The following is a 22,147-nucleotide window of genomic DNA, read 5'->3' as shown; positions in this document are numbered from 1 at the left end:
CTTGAAATGTCTGGGTAACTTGTAACTTCCCTTTTTCTGCAGCCCCTGGGGCACAACCAAATGTGCTGGGTGCCAGGACAGATACCCCAACTCCTTCATTATCATGTGAATTGATCCTGCTCCCACCTAAGTATGTGTCCATCATTTTACTTTTTATCCAATCCCATGGGTTTCCCCTGCTTTGCTTTATCCCTCCTCCTTGATCTGTCACCAATGAATTTCATGTAAACCACTTATGTCCCTCTTTTGATTGCAAAAGTATAAATTCAAATGTAACCCCTCCATTCTCGGGAGCATTATCTCAATTCACTGAGGTTCTGCTTCCCGACATATGTGGACAGTTTGGCTCAAACTCACTAAAATTCTCTCAATGGTTTTTTACGTTAACATTACTAACTTCACTTCCTCTTATAGAGGCTTAGATCAACTTTGTTGCTATTGTTCCACCTCCTTGTACTAAGTTAAGCCCCATTTGCTGGTACTCCATTGGACCTGGAATGGCCATTCGCGCCAGATTGGGAAGCCACGCCCTTAAGCCAATCAGAGGTGGATTGGGGGTGAGCCATGAGTCAGCGACGTGGAGGACCGGCTTCCCCTTCGGTGTGCTCGGCCCGAACATTTTCCTGTTGGCCTTGCAGCTTTCGGAGAAGCACATTGGCCTTACCGAGCGATTCTCAAGTTCCCGTGGCGCCTTTTCGGAGCATTTCTAACAACAACACCCCAGACCACCAGCACTCACTGCACAGACCAGGGCTCCGGGCTCGGACTCTAACCAGGCAGGAAGGTTTGTGATCCCACAACCCGAGACCTGGGGCTTCCCTTCCGGTCCCCACAGCCCCAGGGTCCGGCCGAGCGCCTAAAGCAGCCTGGACCGCGGGGTCGGGCTTTGCCGGTAACGCGGCGGGAGGAGGTAGCCCCGCCCACGAGGGCGGGTCTCCAGGACGGAGCTTCCGGTGATGGAGGCGCGCGCCCGGCTGGTGGGGTTGGTGCGCGCTGGGCGCCCCCGTGTGCCCTTCACCGTCTGTGAGGCGGCCGCGGGGCCCTCAGAAGTTCAGGGCTAGACCCGTCCCCCGGAGCCGGGCGGAGGGAGCCCGAGGAGCGCCGGCGGCCTTTCCTTGCGGGACACAAAGGGAAACGCGAAGTGGAAGTGTGGCAGGTGAGCCTGGCGGGCGGGGGAGGCAGCACCCCAGACGGGCACTGGGCAACGAGGGAGGGCCGCGGAGGAAGAGAAGTGGAGAGGGAAGGGCAGGGCCGGAGAAACAGTGTTCTGAAGACCAAGGGAAGCAAGTCTCCGCCCGAGCGGAGTGCCCCCTGGTTAAATGCCACTGCGATGCCTTGCGGAACAGTGAGGGCACTCATGGGTTCAATCAGCGAGAGAGACCTGTTATGGGTTAGAAAAAACCAACTACAAAGTATTTCATTAGAAGTTCATAAAAAGTTCCTAAGTACAAAGGGGAGGTAAACAGAGTCACACCTGGCTGGAGCGTATCATAACACATTGTTTTTCTAAAACAGTCTAGCAATTTTTCTTCCACGATCTCTAACCCTTACACAATCCTTCTTCATAACCTGACACAATCCCTCTCCATCCGTCAGTCCCCCCTCCCAGCACATTCAGTTTCTCATGTTTCATTTCCTTCCCGTAGCACATTCTGTAACATTTTATAACCCTTCCATGGCTCAGTCCCTCACTCTAGCACATTCCCTACTGGTCTTATGTCCGAATCAAATCTTTGATTCAGTGTCCTCCTCTAAGATTCTGGAGTATTGGGTGTGTAAAACCATTAACTTTACAGCCTGTATTCGATTTTGTATGAAGTTGAGGAGGCATCTGGCAATGCAGGGGCCAAATATTAGCCCCAGGGGGAGTATAATGACTGGTCCTGCCAGTGCGGAGAGCGGGGTAGTTATCCAGGGGGACCAGGAAAATAAATTCTCGTACCAATTTCCTTCTGCCCTTCTTGCCTCTTCTTGGTCGGCCAGCCGTTTTCGCAGCTGACTAAGGCTTTCCCTGATTACCCCTGAGTGGTTGGTGTAGAAACAGCAAGTTTCCCCGGGGGCCAGACAGAGGCCTCCCTGCTTTCGGAAAAGCAGATCTAGGCCTCTTCTGTTTTGCAACACCACCTCTGCAAGTGAACTGAGGAGTCCTCCAGTTGGCTAACAGATTTCTCAAGAGTGCTTAAATCTTTATCTGTCTGCCTGCTTAACTCTTTATAATTTTGGTGGCCAGTTGCTAGGGCAGCTGTTCCGACGGCCGTGGATCCTGCTAGTCCTATTCCCATAAGAAGGGGGACTCGGATGGAAGCCCTTCTAACCCTCTTGGGTTCGAGGTTTCAATGTTCTCGGCCCCCTTCTCCCGAAAAGTAGTACACCTGTAGGAGGATATGACTTAGAATGCATAGTCCAGGGTTCGTCGGATGGTGGAGGACTGGAGAGAAGATGCAAGGGGTTATACCAGTTGTACGTGCCCACCAAGTCCCCTCCGGAGCTACTAAGTAGGTAGGGGTCTCTCCTGTATAATTCTTTGGACGTATGATAGATGAATTACATAGATCTGTATAAGTGGAACTGCTAAGGGGGTAGTTCCTAGGGTACACACAAGTTCCTGGGTTCAGGAGGTTCCCAAGAGTGAGTCCTGGTTGTTTGTGTCCCCACATACACAGTCTGTCCGGCAGACTTTCTGCCGAAAGGTTCCTGATGGCAGAGGCACCCTTCCCAAGCTGGGCCTCCGCCCCTATCCCAACATTATAAGGGGGTTCAGGGTTAAGGCACAGCCAGCAATCCGCGGTCAGGTTTGGGGAGGTGCGATTCAGGAAAGCAAACATTAAGTCCAGAGTTCCCAGCAGCTGCTGGTTTGGTCTTCCTGCACCTGCTCCTAAAAGCTGTTGTAGGTTCCAATGGCTGGCGAGGTTGTGGCTGCAGGTGGAGCAGGGCTGGGGTTCCCAGGCTTTTGTGACTCAGGGGAACCAGGAGGTTTTGCTGGGGCTGGGTGCTGTGGCAAGCTCGGCCTCTTTTGTTTGTCTAGGGGACGCAAGGGGCCAATCGGGTTGAGCCACCGGGGAAGAGTCCGGCGCTGAATGGTGAAGAGCTGGCCAGGGTCTCGGCCGCTGACAGAGAGTCTTAGCCCCCACATTTTTCCCCCTTCCCGTTGGTCAGTCCACCAGGCAAGAGGTATGAGGATGACGGGGTTGCAGTCTCCGACAGTGCAGTTCTTCTTTGGGGCCCCAGGTCGAACCTCTCTGGTCAGACGGAGGAGCTTGTCGGTGGGAGGTTTTTTCCACAGGGCTAGAGTCTCACAGCCCCCAGAGGCACAATAGAAGTCGCCCTCTCCTCCACAGGCACTACCCCCTTCCAGGGGGCAGACATAATGTTCAGTGTGCCATAATCCTTGCTCTAGGGCCAAGTTTCCGCACCCATAACTCAATTCCAGCGACCCAGGGTTGGTCCCCCAGCCATACCTGGTCGATATGGTTTGGCCATGGGAATTTCCCCAGTTTTTTCCAAAAAGTTTGCAGAGATCTGTCTGGATAACAGGCGCCCCTACTCCTACAACAGAGCCTATAACAGTCCCATCAATAGTACGTGTGACCTCCCAAGAGTAATTCTTGGCTGAATGGGGATTTCCCAATCCTGGCTGCATGCAGACGAGAAGAGTCAAGATCAACACCGAGTGAGTCTGACCTTTAATGGGTCTCTGGTCCTCTGGACCCGCCATCCCTCGACGCTGTCTTTCGCCTTCTTAACCTGTGTACGATGCATCCAGTGCCATTTTCCTGCAACTTTGATGGCGGTTGGACTGGTCAGCACCACCTGGTAGGGTCCATCCCATCTAGGTTCCAGGCTGCCAGGGTCGTGGTGTTTCACCCAGACGAGGTCACCCGGAGAGAAGGCAGGCTGCGTTGGACTGGTTCTCGGTGCGTCCTCCTCTCGTACCGCTCTCACCACTCGTGCCGACCTGGCGCTGCTCTGCAAAGCCTGTAAGGACTTAAGCAAATTTCGGGTAGACAGCCAGGCAATTTCTTCCTCCCTTAGGCGGGGAAGAAGAGGTGGCGGCCTCCCAAACGTAATTTCAAAAGGGGTGAGTCCTGAGGAGGGCAAAAGGAAGGAGACTTACCCAGTTTTCTCCAGTCTCTAATTTTAATTTAGTTAATGTTTCCTTTAAGGTCCGATTCATCCTCTCTACCTGTCGAGAACTCTGTGGTCTATAAACACAATGTAATTTGCAAGTTACTCTCAGGGCCTTAACTATGGATTGTGTAACTTTGGCGATAAACGCTGGTCCATTGTCGGACCCCACATATAGTGGCAGGCCAAACCGGGGGACAATTTCAGTGAGGAGTTTCCTAACTACTACCTGTGCTGTCTCTGCCTTGGTTGGGTATGCCTCAGGCCAGCCAGAGAAGGTATCAACAAAAACCAGCAGGTACTTATATTCTCCTCGTCCTCCTGGTATCAGTGAAGTCCACTTCCCAGTGTTCTCGGGGGTTCTGACCTCGGAATCGCTGCCCCGGCGCGGCCACAAGAGGGGGCCCTTGGTTCACCTGGGTACATACTTGGCACCTTCGGGCCAAGTCTTGGGATATTTTCTAGAGCCCTGGAGTGTAAAATTCTCTTCCCAGTAGTTCTGATAGCTTTGTTCCCCCCAGGTGGGTGCTTTGGTGGGTCTGGGAAGTGATGGTCCACCCCAGGGCTTCTGGTACTATAGGCCTCCCATCTGGCAGAATTAGCCATCCAGCCTCTCCTTCCCGGGCCCTTAGCTTCTCAGCTAGGCTCTGCTCCTCCGGTAGGTAAGTAGGCTTCTCTGGGAGCCTTTGTGCTGGCAGGGCTACGAGAACCTCCAGGGGCCCTACTGGTCTTTTAGCCACTTCCTTGGCGGTTTGGTCTGCAAATCGATTTCCCTGTGCTTCGGGGCTATTTTCCCTCTGGTGCCCCCGGCAATGAATTACCACCACCTCCTTGGGCCCCCATGTGGCTGCCAGGAGGTTAAGTATTTCAGAAGCATTTTTAATGTCCTTTCCTCCTGAGGTCAGGAGACCTCTTTCCTGATAAAGGCCCCATGCACATGTACTGTGGCAAAAGCATACCGACTGTCTGTGAAAATGTTCACTCTTTTTCCTTTTCCCCACCGGAGGGCCTGAGTTAGTGCTATTAGTTCTGCCTTTTGGGCTGAGGTGCCTCGTCCTAAGGCCTGTGCCTACAGAATCTCCTTTTGTGTCACCACTGCCACCCCCGCATACCGGGTACCTCCTTCTACGAAGCTGCTCCCGTCCGTGTAGACTCTGTAGAGGGTCTCATCCGGATTCTGCAGGGGCTGGTCCACGAGGTCCTCTCAGAGGGAAGTGAGTGCAGTCAATGTCTCCTCGAAGTCATGCAAAGGGGCCTCTGCCTCTTCAGACGGGAGGAGTGTGTCCGGGTTCAAGGCAGCTGTTTTTAGGAAGCTGACCCGTTGTGGGTCTAGCAGCAACACCTGGTACTGGGTAATGCGGGTGTTGGACATCCATCTCTCCGGGGGGCTTCTTAATAAGGTCTCAACTGCATCTGGGGCAACTACTTGGAGATTTTGGCCAAAGGTTAGCTTTGAGGCTTCTTTTACCAGTAGGGCAGTGGCTGCAATGGCTCTCAAGCAGTTGGGCCATCCCGAGGCCACTGGGTCAAATCTCTTAGAGAGATAAGCTACGGGGCGTTTCCATGGTCCTAGGGGTTGCGTGAGGACCCCTTTCGCCACCCCTTTGTTCTCAGCTACATATAGCTGGAAGGGTTTGATTAAGTCTGGCAGGGCGAGTGCTGGGGCGCTTACCAGGGCTTCTTTGAGTCTCTTATAAGCCTCTTCTTCCTTTTCTGTCCAGACTACGGCGGTCTCCTTTCCCCCGTTGCAGAGTATAGTGGCCTTGCAATTTCTGCAAACCCTAGTATCCATAGCCTGCCAAAACCCACTGCACCGAGGAACTCCCGGACTTGCCTTTTGGTGGTAGGCCTGGGGATTGACAAGATGGCCTTTATTCTGCTACTGGATAAAGTTCACCTACCCCTTCTCCCTTCTATGTTGTAACCCAAATATGTCACTCGGGTAGTGCATAGCTGAGCTTTCTTGCCTGAGACCTGATACCCCAAATAATCTAGGGTGGTCAGCAACTCTCGAGTGGCCTGTCTGCAGTCCTGTTCCTCCTCCGTGGCCAGTAGGAGGTCATCGACATATTGGAGCAGATTCTCCCGTGGATGGTCCTGATGGAACTCCCGGAGGTCTTGGTTTAGGGCCTCCTCGAACAGAGTGGGTGAGTTCTTAAACCCTTGTGGCAACCTAGTCCAAGTTAATTGTCCAGACTCTCCCTCTGTCGGGTCCACCCACTCAAAGGTGAAGATAGGTTGACTCTGCTTTGCCAGGGGTAGGGAGAAAAAGGCATCCTTTAAGTCTAAAACAATATAGAACCGGTGTTCTGGCTTGAGGACGCTGAGAAGAGTGTAAGGGTTCGGAACCGTAGGATGGATAGTCTCAACCCTCTTGTTTACTTCCCTTAAGTCCTGCACCGGCCTGAATCCTCAGGCCCTGGTTTCTGTACTGGCAACACGGGAGTGTTCTAAGCAGATTGGAAAGGAATCAAGATTTCAGCCTCTGTTTTGTTTTGTTTTTTTTAATATTTTTTATTGATTTTTTACAGAGAGGAAGGGAGAGAGAAGGAGAGTTAGAAACATCGATGAGAGAGAAACATCGATCAGCTGCCTGCATATTGGGAAGGAATCCTGATTTCAGCCTCTTAATGTGCTTGGGGATTCCCACTCTCGCCTTCTGGCTCATTCGATATTGCCGGACTCTGACTGGGGTGGCACTGCTGGTCAGCTGGACTATAATTGGAGGCCGGTGTTTAGCTAGCCCTGGCGGATTGTCCTCCGCCCAAACTCCCGGGATAGCCTGTCTTAATTGTTGGAGATAGGCATCTGCTGAGACTTCCCCTGGCTCCTCCTCATGTAGTAAGTATTCCTCCTGTAAGGGCAATGTCAGGAGATATATCCCCGCAGTCCCTGGGTCTTGTAACTTGACCTCTGGCCCTGACCCTTCAAAAGAGAGTGTGGCCCGTAATTTACTCAGCAAGTCCCGGCCTATCAAAGGGTACGGGCACTCTGGCATTACTAGAAATGAGTGAGTCACTGAGCCGTTTCCTAGGTCACTGATCCGACCTTTAGTCCATGGGTAGGATTTTACTTTTCCAGTTGCCCCTTTGATGGGGATTTTGGTCTTAGAGCCTGGACCCACTGGCTGTTGCAGGACAGAGAAGGTGACTCCCGTGTCCACAAGTAAGTCCACCCTTTGGCCCCCCACTGTCACAGTTATCCTGGGCTCTTGGGGGCCAGCTCAGCCCTGACAACCCTAATCCACCTCCTCCAACAGCACGGGATTCGCCTCCCCCGCTCGTTCAGGGCACTCCTTCTCCTGTGTCCTTCCTTTTTGCAAAATACACACTCATTTTTCCCAAGCCGGGGTTGGACTTCTTTTTTTCCAGGAGGCTTTTTTTTGCCCTTATTGTCTTTCTGGCCCCTTGGCCTTTTCCCTCGTTTAAGGCCAGGAGGACCTTGGCCATCTGGGTGTTTAAACCTGCCGTCGGGTCCTCCCGATTGTTGAAAACCTTCTGGGCCACCTCACCCAACTCAGAGATTGATTTCCCCTCAAAGCCTTCTGACTTCTTTAATTTTTATTCTAATATCTGGGGCCGACTGGGAAACAAATGCAACAATGACAGCCCTCCAATTTTCCGGGGCATCAGGATCAATGGGGGTATACACCCGATAGGCCTTGCACAGCCTCTCAAGGAAAGCTGCCGGGCTCTCATTAGGACCCTGGACTGTCTCTGTCGCCTTAGAGAGGTTTGTGGGTCTCCGAGCAGCAGCTCGGATGGCCCCCAATAGAGTCTGGTGATACCGATCGAGAGCCTCCTTACCCCTCTCACTGATGCGATTCCAGTTAGGTCGCCTGGAGGGAAACACAGCCTCTAATCTGTCTTGGTCAGAGGTAGGCTGCCCATCCGGACCCAGCACAAATCTCCTCCCTTCCGCCTGGACTCTCTCTCTCTCCTCTGAAGTGAAAAGAGTTTGCATCAACTGTTGACAATCATCCCAGGTAGGTTGATGGGTAAAAAACACAGACTCTAAAAGAAAGATCAAACCCTGTGGATTCTGGGAGAAAGAAGGATTCTGGTTCTCCAATTATATAGGTCACTGGTAGAAAAGGGGACATAAACCATGAAAGGCTGCCCGTCTGGACCTAAATCCAGAGGGCCTGCTTGCCTTAAGGGCAACATGGGAGCTGCAGGACTGGCGGATGCCGAAGGGTCCCCCAGCGTCTCCCCCTCTCTCTCTGTCCATACGCTGTCCCTTGCCCTGTGAGAGAATGGGAGAACGGAGCAGGGCCCTAGACTGGGGTTTCCGGACCAAAGGAAACTGGCTGTGGAGAAGACAGGGGCTGTGGACCGGGGTCATTTGCCACCGTGGGACTGGTGGGGGGAGGAGCATACGGGGGAGGCCTGACCCTGGGGAGTCCCTCCTCACTTGGACCCTGGAGAACAGGGGGAGTTTTGTCCTTCTGGCCGAAGCCAAGAGGACTGTCTGTCTCTGTCCCAATTTCTTTTTCTCATTCTGACAACTCTGTAACCATCTTGGTTTTTCATTCAAAATATCGACCCACACTTGAATATAGGGAATTTGGTCGGGGTGGCCCAGCCAGCGTAGACAACTTGGTGAACCCGATAAGCAGCGGTTAAATCATAAGTCCCTACGACCGGCCATCCTACCTGGAAAGTGGGCCACTCCCTTTCACAGAATTTCTGCAAATCAAAAGCATTAACATCATGACCATACCCTTCAGCTCGCTTCTTGAAGTCCTGAAAATTGTTAAAAAAAAACGTTTCATGGGGTGCACACAGAAGCAGATGACGACGATCCTTGACCCATTTTGACAAACACCAAGACAACAAATATCAGACAGACAAACCCTGTGCAGCCTACAGCCGCACGAACCAGGGACCCTGGACACCGTCGTGGCCGCGGGTCAGGACCAGGAGTACCGCTGTGTCCAGCCCTCCGTATAGGTCCTTCCGTGGGACGTCCCAATTCCAGTTTAACGACCGGTCCTTCCCTCTCTCGAGAGTCCAGGTGGCATGGTTTCCAAATTGAAAGTTTTGGGTGGACTGGAGGCCTTTTGGTAGTCATTTTCCACAGATGTGGGGTATCTCGCCGAGTGCCCGGCAACAAGTGGGGGAGAGCCTCCTGCCTTGAATAGGGGGTCCCTCTCCTCCCTGCCGGGTATCTTGCTGTGGGCCTCCAAATGTTATGGGTTGGCTCAGCGAGATAGACCACCGACTCAGATTTTACATTTTTTTTTAAAATACATTTTATTGATTTTTCACAGAGAGGAAGGGAGAGGGATAGAGAGTTAGAAACATCGATGAAAGAGAAACATGAATCAGCTGCCTGCTGCACGCACCCTACTGGGGATGTGCCCGCAACCAAGGTACATGCCCTTGACAGGAATCGAACCTGGGACCCTTGAGTCCGCTGGCCGACGCTCTATCCACTGAGCCAAACCGGTTAGGGCCAGAATTTACATTTAAGAGCCATTTTAAGCTGGCCAGCTGACCACAGCCCGCACCCTCCCCCTCGGGAAGGTTTGAAGCATGTGGCAGAGTCCAAGGGTGCAGTATGATCCTTTAGAGCAAAATCACACAGTGTTAGAAAAAAAGAAAAAAATAACTACAAAGCATTTCATTAGAAGTTCATAAAAAGTTCATAAGTACAAAGTGGAGGTAAACAGAGTCACACCTGGCTGGAGTGTATCATAACACATTGTTTTTCTAAGACAATCTACCAATTTTTCTTCCATGGTCTCTAACCCTTACACAGTCCTTCATAACCTGACACATTCCCTCTCCATACGTCAGTCCCCCCTCCCAGCACATTCAGTTTCTCATGTTTCATTTCCTTCCCGTAGCACATTCTGTAACATTTTGTAACCCTTCCATGGCTCAGTCCCTCACCCTAGCACAGACCACCGACTCAGAATTTAAATTTAAGAGCCTCTATTAAGCTGGCCAGCTGGCTAACAGCGCGGCCCTCCCCCCATGGAAAGAACCTCGCAGCTGCAGCGCCGAGGAAGAGTGCAGCCAAGGTATTATTGGCAAAAACTACAAAGTGTTACATGACAGGGTAAAAGTTCAGGAGGAAAACGGGGTCACACCTGGCTGGATCATATCATACCACTTTGTTTCTTTAAAACAATCAGTAATTTTTCTGTCACAGCCCCTACCCCCAACACATTCAGTAATCTTTCCATGGCATGGTCCCTCCCCCAGCACATTCAGTAATCTTTCCATGCCTTCCCCCAGTACATTCACTGATCTTTCCATTCGATGGTCTCTACCCTCCATCACAGGCACTGGATTTGGCTGAGAGCGGTGTGTGGGTACTTCGTGTCCCCCTTACACTGAAGCCCGGACAGCTTTAGATGTGGCCGTGGAAACACCGGTGATAGAGGAGAGGTATGCTTAGTGTCCTCCCCTCACCTGCTTCCAAAATATGAATGAGTCCCTTGGAATTTCAATTGGTTAAGTGATTACACCAAAACGAACTCTTGGCTTTTGTATGTTAGATTAGTTTAGATCAGCTGTGGGCAAACTATGGCCCGCAGGCCAGATCTGGCCCATTAGAAATGAATAAAACTAAAAAAAAGACTACCCTTTTATGTAATGATGTTTACTTTGAATTTATATTCGTTCACACAAACACTCCATCCATGCTTTTGTTCTGGCCCTCCGGTCCAGTTTAAGAACCCATTGTGGCCCTCGAGTCAAAAAGTTTGCCCACCCGTGGTTTAGATCCTTGGGAGGACACATATGTTTACACTGTCCTCTAGGCAAGGGAACCCAGGGATTAAGCATAAGGATTCCAGTAAACACCCAGGGGTCTGCATATGCACAGATATGTTTGCAAAGATCAGGGAATAAATAGGGGCACCGCCTTCGACACTCCCCTAATTCGGCATTCTGGTACACAGGGCAGGCGGCCTCCCACACACTTCCCTTTTATCAGAATGTCCTCCTTACAAACTTTCCAACCAAGTCTCTGTGCTCCCCAACATGTAAGGAAGGGGTAAGAAAACAGTCAGAAATCTGGAGTGAATGAAACCTAAACCAGTCAGTCCCTTGGAGCTTTAGGACCTTTGTGGATGAGCATAAAGGGCATCCAACCTCCACATCTGCGGGTGACGGTGTAGCTTATATCGTAGAGAAGCTGAATAAAATACTTGAAGCACCTGAAGGTATTAGAGAAAAATCAAGTCAGACAGAACCTGAAGGAAATTGCTGGAGAGAATGTGGGAGCACCTAGGCAAGCCCCACATTTACCTGTGCTTTCCCCCCAGGGCATTTACTAACTGATAGAGCAAGGATCAGAGACCAAGCTGAAAGAGGTGGCCAGGGCTTGTGGCATTTCAGTTGGCTGGGAAGCAGGAAGTTAGAGTTCAGAAATGCCATGTGCTGGGGTCCAGCCCCGGGGATCCAGCGGTTCCCAAAGGTGTGGACAGAGTCGGAGAAGAATGTTTTACATGGAGACAGCGTTCAGAACTCTCTAGCTCTCTTTAGTCTCTGTGGATCTTCCTGTGCCTGGCTGAGGCCACAGGGAAAGATCCTGAGGCAAACTGAGCCTTTATTTTATAGTCAGAGGTAAACAAGGTAGTGGTTACCAAAGTTACACTGTTCTTGTGAGCTTCACTTGTTTACACTGTTCTGGTGGGTTTCACTTGTTTTTGTTCTTGTTGCACTACCCTCAGCCCATTACCTTCCCAGGTAAGATCTAGGGAGCCCTATAAGGTCAAGCCTAATTATGCTAAGAGGACTGTGCCCTCTAAGCTGGGACTTGTTTGTGGCTTTGCCAACAGGTCAGTCCGAATCTTGTAATCCTATATTGGCTCCCCACAGCCATGGAGTCTGAAATTTGAAATGGAAGCGGAAACCTTAGAGAAATGAGCCCAAGATTCAATGTGCAGTTTCCACTTGAGGTGTTTGTCAGTTCCTAAGCCGTTCATGCTCAGGGCAAGATTCCCAGCCCCTAAGTTGAAAGCAACAGTTGTGAGGCTAATCAGTTGTGCAGCCCAGCCAGCGTGGCTCAGTGGTTGAGCATCGATCTGTGAACCAGGAGGTCACAGTTTGATTCTCAGTCAGGGCACATGCCTGGGTTGCAGGCTCAATCCCCAGTGTGGGGCGTGCAAAAGGCAGCTGATCAATGATTCTCTCTCATCATTGATATTTCTATCTCTCTCCCTCCCTCTCCCTTCCTCTCTGAAATCAATACAAATATCTTATGTAATGAAGAGGGAATATGCAAAATGAACATCAGAAATATTGTGGTGCCCACAATAGAGGCAGGGGTTTCTGTAACAAAATGTCTGCACCCAAGCGGAGGCCAAGTTCCCGTAATGTGACTTAACCAGCAGGGACCTGAGGCTGCATCCCCCTCCGGTCGGGACTTGAAGGGGGATCTCAGGCCATGTCTCCCACCTGGGGCCTGACAGTGGACCGCAAGGAGCTCCCCTCCACCCTGGCATTGGGCCAGGGAACTTCAGGCTGCACCCCCACCTGGCAGGGCTTGATGGGAGACCTTGGGCCACTCCCCCCAGCCCTGGCACCATGCCAGGGAACCTCAGTCCAAGCCCCCCTACCCAGCGGAGCTTGAGTGGGGACCACAAGGCACGCCCCTGGCCCAGGCCTGGGGACCTAAGGCTCCACCCCCACTTGGCATGCACTGGGAGATCTGAGGCTGCGCACCCCTCCTGGCAAGGCTAGACAGGGGTGGGGCCGGCTGATCTGGGTCTTGTGCAATTTCAAGGAGCGAGTGGTGGGCTGGGATTTGACTCTGAGTCCCACGGCACACCCCATACTGACAAGAGGAAGATTTTCATATACATTTTACTAATTTTCTTTCAACTCTGATGCTTCTTTTATATAGAAAGGGCAAATAGTAATATTAAAATATTTCCTGTAATTAATTCCCTTTTAATGTGCTCGAATTTCGTGCACCAGGCCACTTGTATTAAAATTTAAAAAAAGATGTCACAGAGTATACAGTTGAAATTACTGCAAAGAGGACAAAGAAATTCACATTTTCATGCAATAAAAACATTTCCCTTGTTCTAATTTGGAAGAAGTATTCAGGTTAATATTTTTCTCTGTGCTTCCTTCAAGGTACCTGAGATCCAGCTGCTCTTCTTCCCTAAGAAGATCCATGAGACACTCCTCAGGTGAGTTCTAGTCCATACTTCAGATTTAAGCTCAGAAATATGTCCAGGCCTGAGTAGAGGAATATGTAACAGTGGCCTCTGCTCCCTCCCACCTGTCAGGATGACCTCCCACCTAAGAAAATCACATCCTGGTCATGAAGATGTCTCGATTTCCCTGCCTGAAGCTTGGATCTCTCCAGCTGGGCTCTCCTCATCATTCTCAGATTTCTATGATGTCACCACTTAGTTTAATGGAAATTACCATCACCTGGAGCAGGGATGGGCAAACTTTTTGACTTGAGGGCCACAATGGGTTCTTAAACTGGGTCAGAGGGCCGGAACAAAAGCATGGATGGAGTGTTTGTGTGAACTAATATAAAATCCAAGTAAACATCTACACTAATAAAAGAGAAACATGGTAATTGGCGTACGACCGCTACCCTTTTCATTGGCTAATCAGCGAGACATGCAAATTAACTGTCAGCCAAGATGGCAGCCAGCAGACAGGCAGCTTGAAACTAACGTGAGGCTTGCTTGCCTCAGTGACGGAGGAAACCAATGTTCCCCCCCTGCAGCTGCAGGCCTCTGAGCCGGCAGTTTCAAACATTGTAACAAATACCGCCGGACTTCAGCCAGTAGTTTCGCAACATTGTAAGCAAAGGCCAGAAAGTTAGCGGAGGCCTAAGAGCTGAAGCCAAGCCTCAAGCTAAAGCTGGCCCAGAATAAACATAAAAAAAAGGAAAAAAGGAGAGTTTGGGAGTTCAGTCACCCCCAGCCTGAAAACAGCCCTCAGCCCCTCACCCAGACTGGCCAGGCACCCCAGTGGGGACCCCCACCCTGATCCAGGACACCCTTCAGGGCTAACCAGCCAGCCCCATCCATGCACCAGGCCTCTATTCTATATAGTAAAAGGGTAATATGCCTCCCAGCACCGGGATCAGCGGAGCCAAGAGGCCTCCCGGCACTGGGATCAGCATGACAGTGGGCAGGACCCAAACACCCTGATAGGCCCTGCTTTGTGGGTGATAGAGGGTTGCGCCCCAACCTCCTCAGCCCCGCCACAGACCCTGCTCTGTGTGTGACAGGGTAGAGCCATAACCTTCCCATCAGCCCTGCCCTGAGTGTGACAGTGGCAGCGCCCCAACCCCCTGATCGGCCCTGCGCTGTGGGTGATAGAGGGCGGTGCCCCAACCCCCCCCTCCCCCACGGGCTCTGCTCTGTGTGTGATGGGGTAGAGCCATAACCTCCCCATCAGCCCTGCCCTGAGTGTGACAGTGGCGGCGCCTCACTCCCCTGATTGGCCCTGCTCTGTGGGTGATAGAGGGCGGCGCCCCAACCCACTGATCTGCCCTGCTCTGTGTGTGACAGGAGACGGTGCCCCAACTCCCCTATCGGACCTACTCTGTGAGTGACAGCGGGGAGCTCCCAACCCCCTGATGGGCCCTGCTCTGTGCGTGACAGGGTACGGAGCCCCAACCTCCCTGATGGGCCCTGCACTGTGCGTGACAGGGCGTCGCGCCGCAACCTCCCCATCGACCCTGCCTTGAGTGTGACAGGGGGTGGTGCCCCAACCCCCCAATCGGCCCTGCTCTGAGCCCGACCAGGGGCTGCACCTAGGGATAGGTCCTGCCCTCTGCCACCCGGGAGCAGGCCTAAGCCAGCAGGTCGTTATCTCTTGAGGGGTCCCAGACTGCAAGAGGGCACAGGCCGGGCTGAGGGACCCCCTCCCCCCGAGTGCACAAATTTTTGTGCACCAGGCCCCTAGTCATTACATAAAAGGGTACGCCTTTTTTTTTTTTTTTTTTTTTAGTTTTATTCATTTCAAACGGGCCAGATACGGCCCGCAGGACGTAGTTTGCCCACGGCTGCCCTGGAGCCAGGAGAACCGAGTTACTGCCTGAACCTACTTTTTTATTCGTCTGCAGTTTACCCAGTTGCTTTCCCTTGTCCTCACTGAGACGTGTGCAGCTCCAGTGGCAGTTTTCCAAGATTTCCCAGGACTGAGGTTTCCCAGGAGGCAGACTAGCATTCCAGAGCCGCCCCAGGAAAACTGGGTAGAGTCGGTGCTGCTCTTAATGGTGGAGTTTGTAGTCTGAGCTAGTGCACATGTGAAGTTCTTTCTTTCTTTTTTTTTTGTTTTCATTATGTATTTTTTTAATCTTTATTGTTCACCTTATTACAGTTGTTCCTCTTTTTTCCCCCTATAGCTCCCCTCCACCCGGTTCCCACCCCACCATCTGCCGTTACCCCCGCCACCCACTGTCCTCATCCATAGGTACATGATTTTTGTCCACTCTCTTCCTGCACCCCCCACACCCCTTCCCCAACCCCAGAATAGTCAGTCCACTCCCTTTCTATGCCCCTGATTCTACTATATTCACCAGTTTCTTCTGTTCATCAGATTATTTATTCACTTTATTTTTAGATTCACTTGTTGATAGATGTGTATTTGTTGTTCATAATTTGTATCTTTACCTTTTTCTTCTTCCTCTTCTGAAAGGATACCTTGCAGCATTTCATATAATACTGGTTTGGTGGTGATGAACTCCTTTAGCTTTTTCTTATCTGTGAAGCTCTTTATCTGTCCTTCACTTCTGAATGATAGCTTTGCTGGGTAAAGTAATCTAGGTTGTAGTAGGTTCCTGCTGTTCATCACTTTGAATATTTCTTGGCACTCCCTTCTGGCCTGCATAGTTTCTGTTGAGAAATCAGTAGACATTCATATGGGTACTCCCTTGTAGGTAACTGAGTTTCTTTCTCTTGCTGCTTTTAAGATTCTCTCTTTGTCTTTTGCTCTTGGCATTTTAATGATGATGTGTTTTGGTGTGGTCCTCTTTGGATTCCTTTTCTTTGGGGTTCTCTGCACTTCCTGGACTTGTAAGTCTATTTCTTTCACCAGGTAGGGGAAGTTTTCTGTCATTATTTCTTCAAATAGGTTTTCAATATCTTGCTCTCTCTCTTCTTCTGGCACCCCTATAATTTGGATGTTGGTACGCTTGAAGGCTCCTTACACTGTCTTCATATTTTTGGATTCGTTTTTCTTTTTGTTTTTCCGGTTGGGTGATTTTTGCTTCTTCATATTTCAAATCTTTGAGTTGATTCTTGCTAGTCTCTAGTCTACTGTTGGAACTCTGCATAACATCCTTTATTTTAGTCAGTGTATGTTTAATTTCTAGTTGGTCCTTTATCACAACCTCGAGGGTCACACTAGATTTCCTTAGGGTCTCACTAAATTTATCTGGGGTCTCACTAGATTTCTTGAAGGTCTCACTAAATTTATCAGTGGTTTCTAGAAAATTGTGGAAAAACCTTAAAAGTGTGGTTTTGAACTCTATATCCAGTAGTTTGCTTTCCTCCATTTCTGTCATTTGTGGCATGTTTCTTTGTCTCCGCATTTTTTATGCTTCCCTGTGTTGCTAGAGTGGCTTTGTATGCTAGGTGTCCTATAGGGCCAAGTGGCTCAGCCTCTCCAATTACCTGAGGTGGACACTCTTGGTGCACCCCTTTGTGGGCTTTGTGCACAGTCTTGTTGTAGTCAAGCCTTGACTGTTGCAGGCATCAATGGGAGGAACCGACCCCCAGGCCAATTGGCTGTGAGAATCAACCCTGTCTGCAGTGGGAGAACCCCCGAGCTGGAGACACCCATCTGGGGCAAGACCCGCGTCAGCGGGGCCCTGGTGCTCACTGAGTCCACCCCCTGAGTGTGTCCCCCATGGATCTGAGGAGCCGCAATCTGGATGGTCCCACGTTGACCACTGGGAATACTGGCTCTTGGATCGCTAAGGAGGTGCTAATTTAGCCTCTGCCTGAGGCTACCCAGTATGACCTATGGAGAGATTCCTCTTCTTTGTTTGGGTTTGGAGGTGCCCAGATGAGGTCCAGCTGTGAAGCAATGCAAGCTGCTGTGGGGCATTGGGCCTTTTTTCGATGTTCTGGGTTGCTCTGATTCAGCTGCAGTTTGTTAGGTAATTTTCAGGTTGCTAAGGGCCAGGCCTTTCATATGCAGAAGCCTCTGCAACAGCTTGGGTGGGTTGTGGTCTCGGGATCAACAGGGCGGAGCAAGCAGCTATGGCTGCTCCCCAGTCCTATCCTAGGAGGCCCCATGTATCAGTGTCCAGGTAATGGCTGCAAGCACCTCTGAGAGAAAGCCGCCCTCGAGTTCTGCCCGATGCCAGACAGTCCAGTTTCTCCCCGTATGAGTCTGGGTCCCCAGAGACTCACCCGGAACTGCAGTCCAGAGCAGTCAGGAGCTTGAGACTCCCTCCCAATTGAAAATACAACCATGTCCTCAGCTGCCAGCCCTTTCTGCGTGTGCCTCAGTACCTCTGCACTTTACTTCCGCACCTCCTCTGAGTCTCAATGTGCTTTTCTCTTTCCTTCCAGTTGTAGAATTTCCACTCAGCCAGCCTTCCTGTGGTTCTGGATGATGTCCGCTTTGTCTTTTAGTTGTATTTTTGAAGTGGCTACATGAGGCAGCAATTTCCAGTGTTTACATATGTTGCCATCTTGGTTTCTTCTCCGGAATTTCTTGGTGGTGATGGAACTAGCGTGCTTCCTGATGGTGGGAATGATCACCTCTGGGGAAACTGGATAAATGCTCAGGGAACTCTCTATACTATTTTTGCAATGTCTTGTGTACCTTGAACTATTTCAAAGTAAAAAGTGTATTGTTTTTTTTTTACATTATACTGTAGGCCCTGGCCAGGTGGCTCAATTGGATGGATTAGCAGTTGCCAACCAGTGGTCCATGTACCACTGGTGGTCCGTGAGGTCCGAAAGGTTGGCGACTGCTGGGTTAGAGTGTCATCCTGTGCCCCAAAAGTAGTCTGTGGGTTCAGTCCCCAGATGGGGTGTGTACAGAGGGCAACCGAACAGTATTTCTCTCTCACATCAATGTCCCTTCCCCTTACCTTTACATTTACCCTTACCCTTACCATTCCCCTACCCTATGAAGTTCTTTCTCTTCTTGTTGAGGATGTGCCAATGGGTATACCCGTGTACCTATCCATTAGTATTTTTTTTCAAAATTAAGTTTCCAGAGTTTTACTTTCCATATTAAGCACTAGCATTTTGTGCAGACAATAAGTCTACATTTAGAAGGAGGCTGTTGACAATAAATGTGGGAAGGTATCTGAGGAAACAACCCCTTCAATTAAGTCACTGCTTCATATAGGCCTCTCTGCTCTGGAGTCTGGAGATGGGGAACATCTAGAGCAAGAATTCTCTCAGAGCCTTATCTTCTCTAGGTAGGACAGGACTTTGTGTTGTCACAAAATTATCTCCAGTGCCATGGTAACTGTTTCTCTTCATCTGTTGCTGAGCCTCGGGGAAGTCTTGTTGGAGAGAGCCAGTGCGCTGACAGCTGACAGATGTGGCACTAAGAGCTAGAGGAAGTGGTGACATGTGGCTGCATGGGCCTTCCTGAGATCTGCAAATTCTGGCCACTGTTGAACTGATCAAGTCAGATGTTTATTTTAGCTAAACATGATATATTTAATTTTCATTTTTACTGAGATGGTTTTCCCTATAGTTAGTGTTTCTTTAATGTTATGAATGTCTTTTTTGTTACTGCTTCTTTTCTATCCATTTCAAAAATTTTTATCCTAGAAAAAAATGTTTCTCTCAAAGTTATTTTATGTCTCTCTGTAATTACTTCTATGAGAAAGTCCACCTTCTCCAGACACCTTTTCATTTGAAATCAGTAGCAATTCTCTTGTATTTCTGTGACCAAACACATTATTTTATCTCCCCCAAATTACTTCCAAACCCAGGCAACAAGTGTACTTTAGGACATGGGTAAACTGACTCTTTTTAAGCTACACTTGCTCATACAAATGCTTTGCAGTGCAGTTGTTTGCACTTTTTTTTTTTTTTTTTTTTTTTTTTCCTGTTTGCCCTTTTTAAAGTCAACAGTTGGCACTAGCTAGTTTGGCTCAGTGGAAGATTGTTTGCCTGTGGACTGAAGGTTCCCAGGTTTGACTCCTGTAAAGGGCATATGCCTGGGTATAAATGAAGTCAATAGTTGACTTCCAGTGTTCTCATTGTGATGGGCATTTCCTCTTCTCTCAGGATCACCTAAGTGGGTCAGAGCATCCTGAGCACTGGGTCTTGGTGGAGATGCCGGAATGAGAAGGCACAAGAGTCCTGGTCCCCACCAATCAGCCTCCCGGGTGACGAGTTCTGTGCCTGGAACAGAGACCACTGTGCCCCTGGTTGCCTCCTCTCCTGCCATCCTCACCCCGTTCAACCCACAGAGGCCCCCAGCTGATGTTCGTGTGACCTTTGAGGATGTTGCTGTGCAGTTCTCTAAGGAGGAATGGTGCCTCCTTGATGAGGCTCAGAGACACCTGTTTCTCGAAGTGATGCTGGAGAACTTTGAACTCATATCCTCTCTAGGTTGCTGCTGTGGAGCAGAGGATGTGGAGGCACCTACTGAAGAGCATGTTTCTGTGAGAGTGTCACAGGCCAAGAACCCCAATGTAGCTGTGTCCTCCCAGAAGAGCCACCCCTGTGAGAGTTGTGGACCAGTCCTGAGAGACATTTTCCACTTGGTTGAGCAGCAGGGAACACAACACAGACTGAAACTATTGAGGTGTGGGGCATGTGCAAAGCAGTTTTATTTCGGCAAGAAAGCCATTGGCTGCAACCACAACCTTGCTCAGGACCATGGTGTCTGTAATGGAATACAGTGTTTTGTGTGCCGTGAATGTGGAAAATCTTTTACAAAAATCTCTGATCTCCATTATCATCAGAAATTGCACACAGGAGAAAGTCCATACAAGTGCAGTGAATGTGGGAAATGCTATAATCAACACTCCAAACTTATTCGACACCAGCGAGTTCATTCTAAAGAAAAGCTTCACGAGTATGGCGAATGTGGGAAATTCTTTAGCCAAAGTGCAAAACTCATGCAACACCAGAGAGTTCACACTGGAGAAAAGCCATTTGAATGTGATGAGTGTGGGAAATCCTTTAGCATACATTTTAGCCTTGTTCGACACCAGACAGTTCACACTGGAGAAAAGCCATATGAGTGTGGTGAATGTGGAAAATATTTTACCAGAATCTCTGGTCTTTATCGTCATCAGAGACTTCACACTGGAGAAAAGCCTTATAAGTGCAATGAATGTGGGAAATCTTTTGTCAGGAACTGTGAGTTGAGTTATCATCAGAAATGTCACACTGGAGAAAGGACTTACAAGTGCAGTCAGTGTGGGAAATCTTTCACCACTCGCTTAAGCCTCAGTTATCATCAGAGACGTCACACTGGAGATAGGCCTTATGAGTGTAGTCAGTGTGGGAAAACTTTTACCACTAGTGCTGGCCTCCGTCATCATCAGAGACTTCACACTGAAGAAAGGCCTTATGAGTGCAGTCATTGTGGGAAATCTTTTACCAGTAAGAATAAGCTCCTTTGTCATCAGAGAATTCACACTGGAGAAAGGCCTTATGAATGCAGTGAATGTGGGAAATCTTTTATCAGGAACTGTGAGTTGAATTATCATCAGAAATATCACACTGGAGAAAGGTCTTATGAGTGCAGTCAGTGTGGGAAATCTTTTTCCAGTAAGGGTAGTCTCAGTTATCATCAGAGACTTCACACTGGAGAAAGGCCTTATGAGTGCAGTCAGTGTGGGAAATCTTTTACTGGTAAGAATAAGCTCCATTGTCATAAGAGAATTCACACTGGAGAAAGGCCTTATGAGTGCAGTCAGTGTGGAAAATCTTTTACCACTAGTGATGGCCTCCGTTATCATCAGAGAGTTCACAGTGGAGAAAGGCCTTATGAGTGCAGTCAGTGTGGAAAATCTTTTACCAGTAAGAGTAGCCTCAATTGTCATCAGAGAATTCACACTGGAGAGAGGCCTTATGAGTGCAGTCAGTGTGGGAAATCTTTTACCAGTAAGGGTAACCTCTGTCATCATCAGAGAATGCACAGTGGAGAAAGGCCTTATGAGTGCAGTCAGTGTGGGAAATCTTTTACCAGTAAGAGTAGCCTCCATTATCATGAGAGTCTTCACACCAGAGAAAGGCCTTATGAGTGCAGTGTGGGAAATCATTTGCCCTGAACGATCAGTTGCATCTTCATCAGAAAGTTCACAGGAGAAAGGGCTCAGGATTGCAGTGAATGTGGGAAATATTTTGCCAGAAACAGTTACTTATGTTGTCATCAGAGACTTTACAGGTGTGCCTATACTTTTGAACGGAATTACTTTCAAAGATCTTGCAAAGGGCCATGTATTCTAATGTCTGTAATTCCATGGGTGATGGTCACTTGGGTATAGGTGTTATGCCCAGATTTTAAGATTCCCAAGGCCAACCAGGGAGCCAGCGAGTCCGATGCAAAAGCAAAGAGTCCTTTATTTCAAAATCGAGTCTGGCTCCCCCACCCTCCTTACTGACACAGCAGCAGGTGTCAGAGAGAGGGCTAGCGCGATGGAAAGAGGAGTTTTATAGTGGGGTGGAGTAAGGGGTGGAGAGGTGACTGTGGGTACTGCCGATTGGCCAGGTGCAAGTCGGTGTCTCATTACACAGGATGTGGTCATATTGATGGCATGCACTTCCCTTGATTATCATTGGTTAGTCCAGAGAAATCCTGGTGTGGCTAGCAGAGGCTTGGGCTTCCGGGAAGAAGTTTTGCCGAGCACATGACTCTGCCCAAAAACAGAGACCCAGGGTAAGATGGAGGGCATAGTCCTCGCTCTTTCAATAGGATAGTAGGGTTTAGGGCAAAGCATAATTACTACAGAATCACTGGCCTAATAGGGATTGTGCATAATTCTTAAAATGGAGATAGGTTTCATTTATCTTTATCAATAACTCATAATACGATGTCCAAGTCAGAGGAGAGGCGAATGTTTAACTTAAAGAAATTAGGAAGTTGTGATT

At 49.5% G+C, this 22,147-nt stretch overlaps 1 protein-coding gene across 4 annotated transcripts; it reads left to right on the top strand.

Moving 5' to 3' along the window:
• Window positions 1-806: 806 nt before the first annotated feature.
• LOC118664727 (zinc finger protein 883-like) lies at window positions 807-21,536 on the top strand. 4 transcript variants are annotated; one of them, XM_036325187.1, is made up of 4 exons: window positions 807-1,156; window positions 13,224-13,279; window positions 19,328-21,149; window positions 21,314-21,536. In XM_036325187.1, exons 3-4 carry the CDS (start codon window positions 19,384-19,386, stop codon window positions 21,384-21,386), a joined length of 1,839 nt encoding a protein of 612 aa, XP_036181080.1. In that variant the 5' UTR covers window positions 807-1,156; window positions 13,224-13,279; window positions 19,328-19,383; the 3' UTR covers window positions 21,387-21,536. The 4 variants fall into 4 exon arrangements, with proteins under 4 accessions (XP_036181080.1, XP_036181082.1, XP_036181081.1 ...); XM_036325188.1 differs by lacking the exon at window positions 807-1,156 and adding an exon at window positions 10,415-10,523; XM_036325189.1 differs by lacking the exon at window positions 13,224-13,279.
• The last annotated feature ends 611 nt before the right edge of the window (window positions 21,537-22,147 follow it).

This window comes from Myotis myotis, unplaced genomic scaffold (genome assembly GCF_014108235.1).
Source record: "Myotis myotis isolate mMyoMyo1 unplaced genomic scaffold, mMyoMyo1.p scaffold_m19_p_10, whole genome shotgun sequence".
Lineage (NCBI taxonomy): Eukaryota > Metazoa > Chordata > Mammalia > Chiroptera > Vespertilionidae > Myotis > Myotis myotis.
The sequence above is the reverse complement of the archived record's forward strand: the minus strand, read 5'-3'. Positions and strand labels throughout refer to the sequence as shown.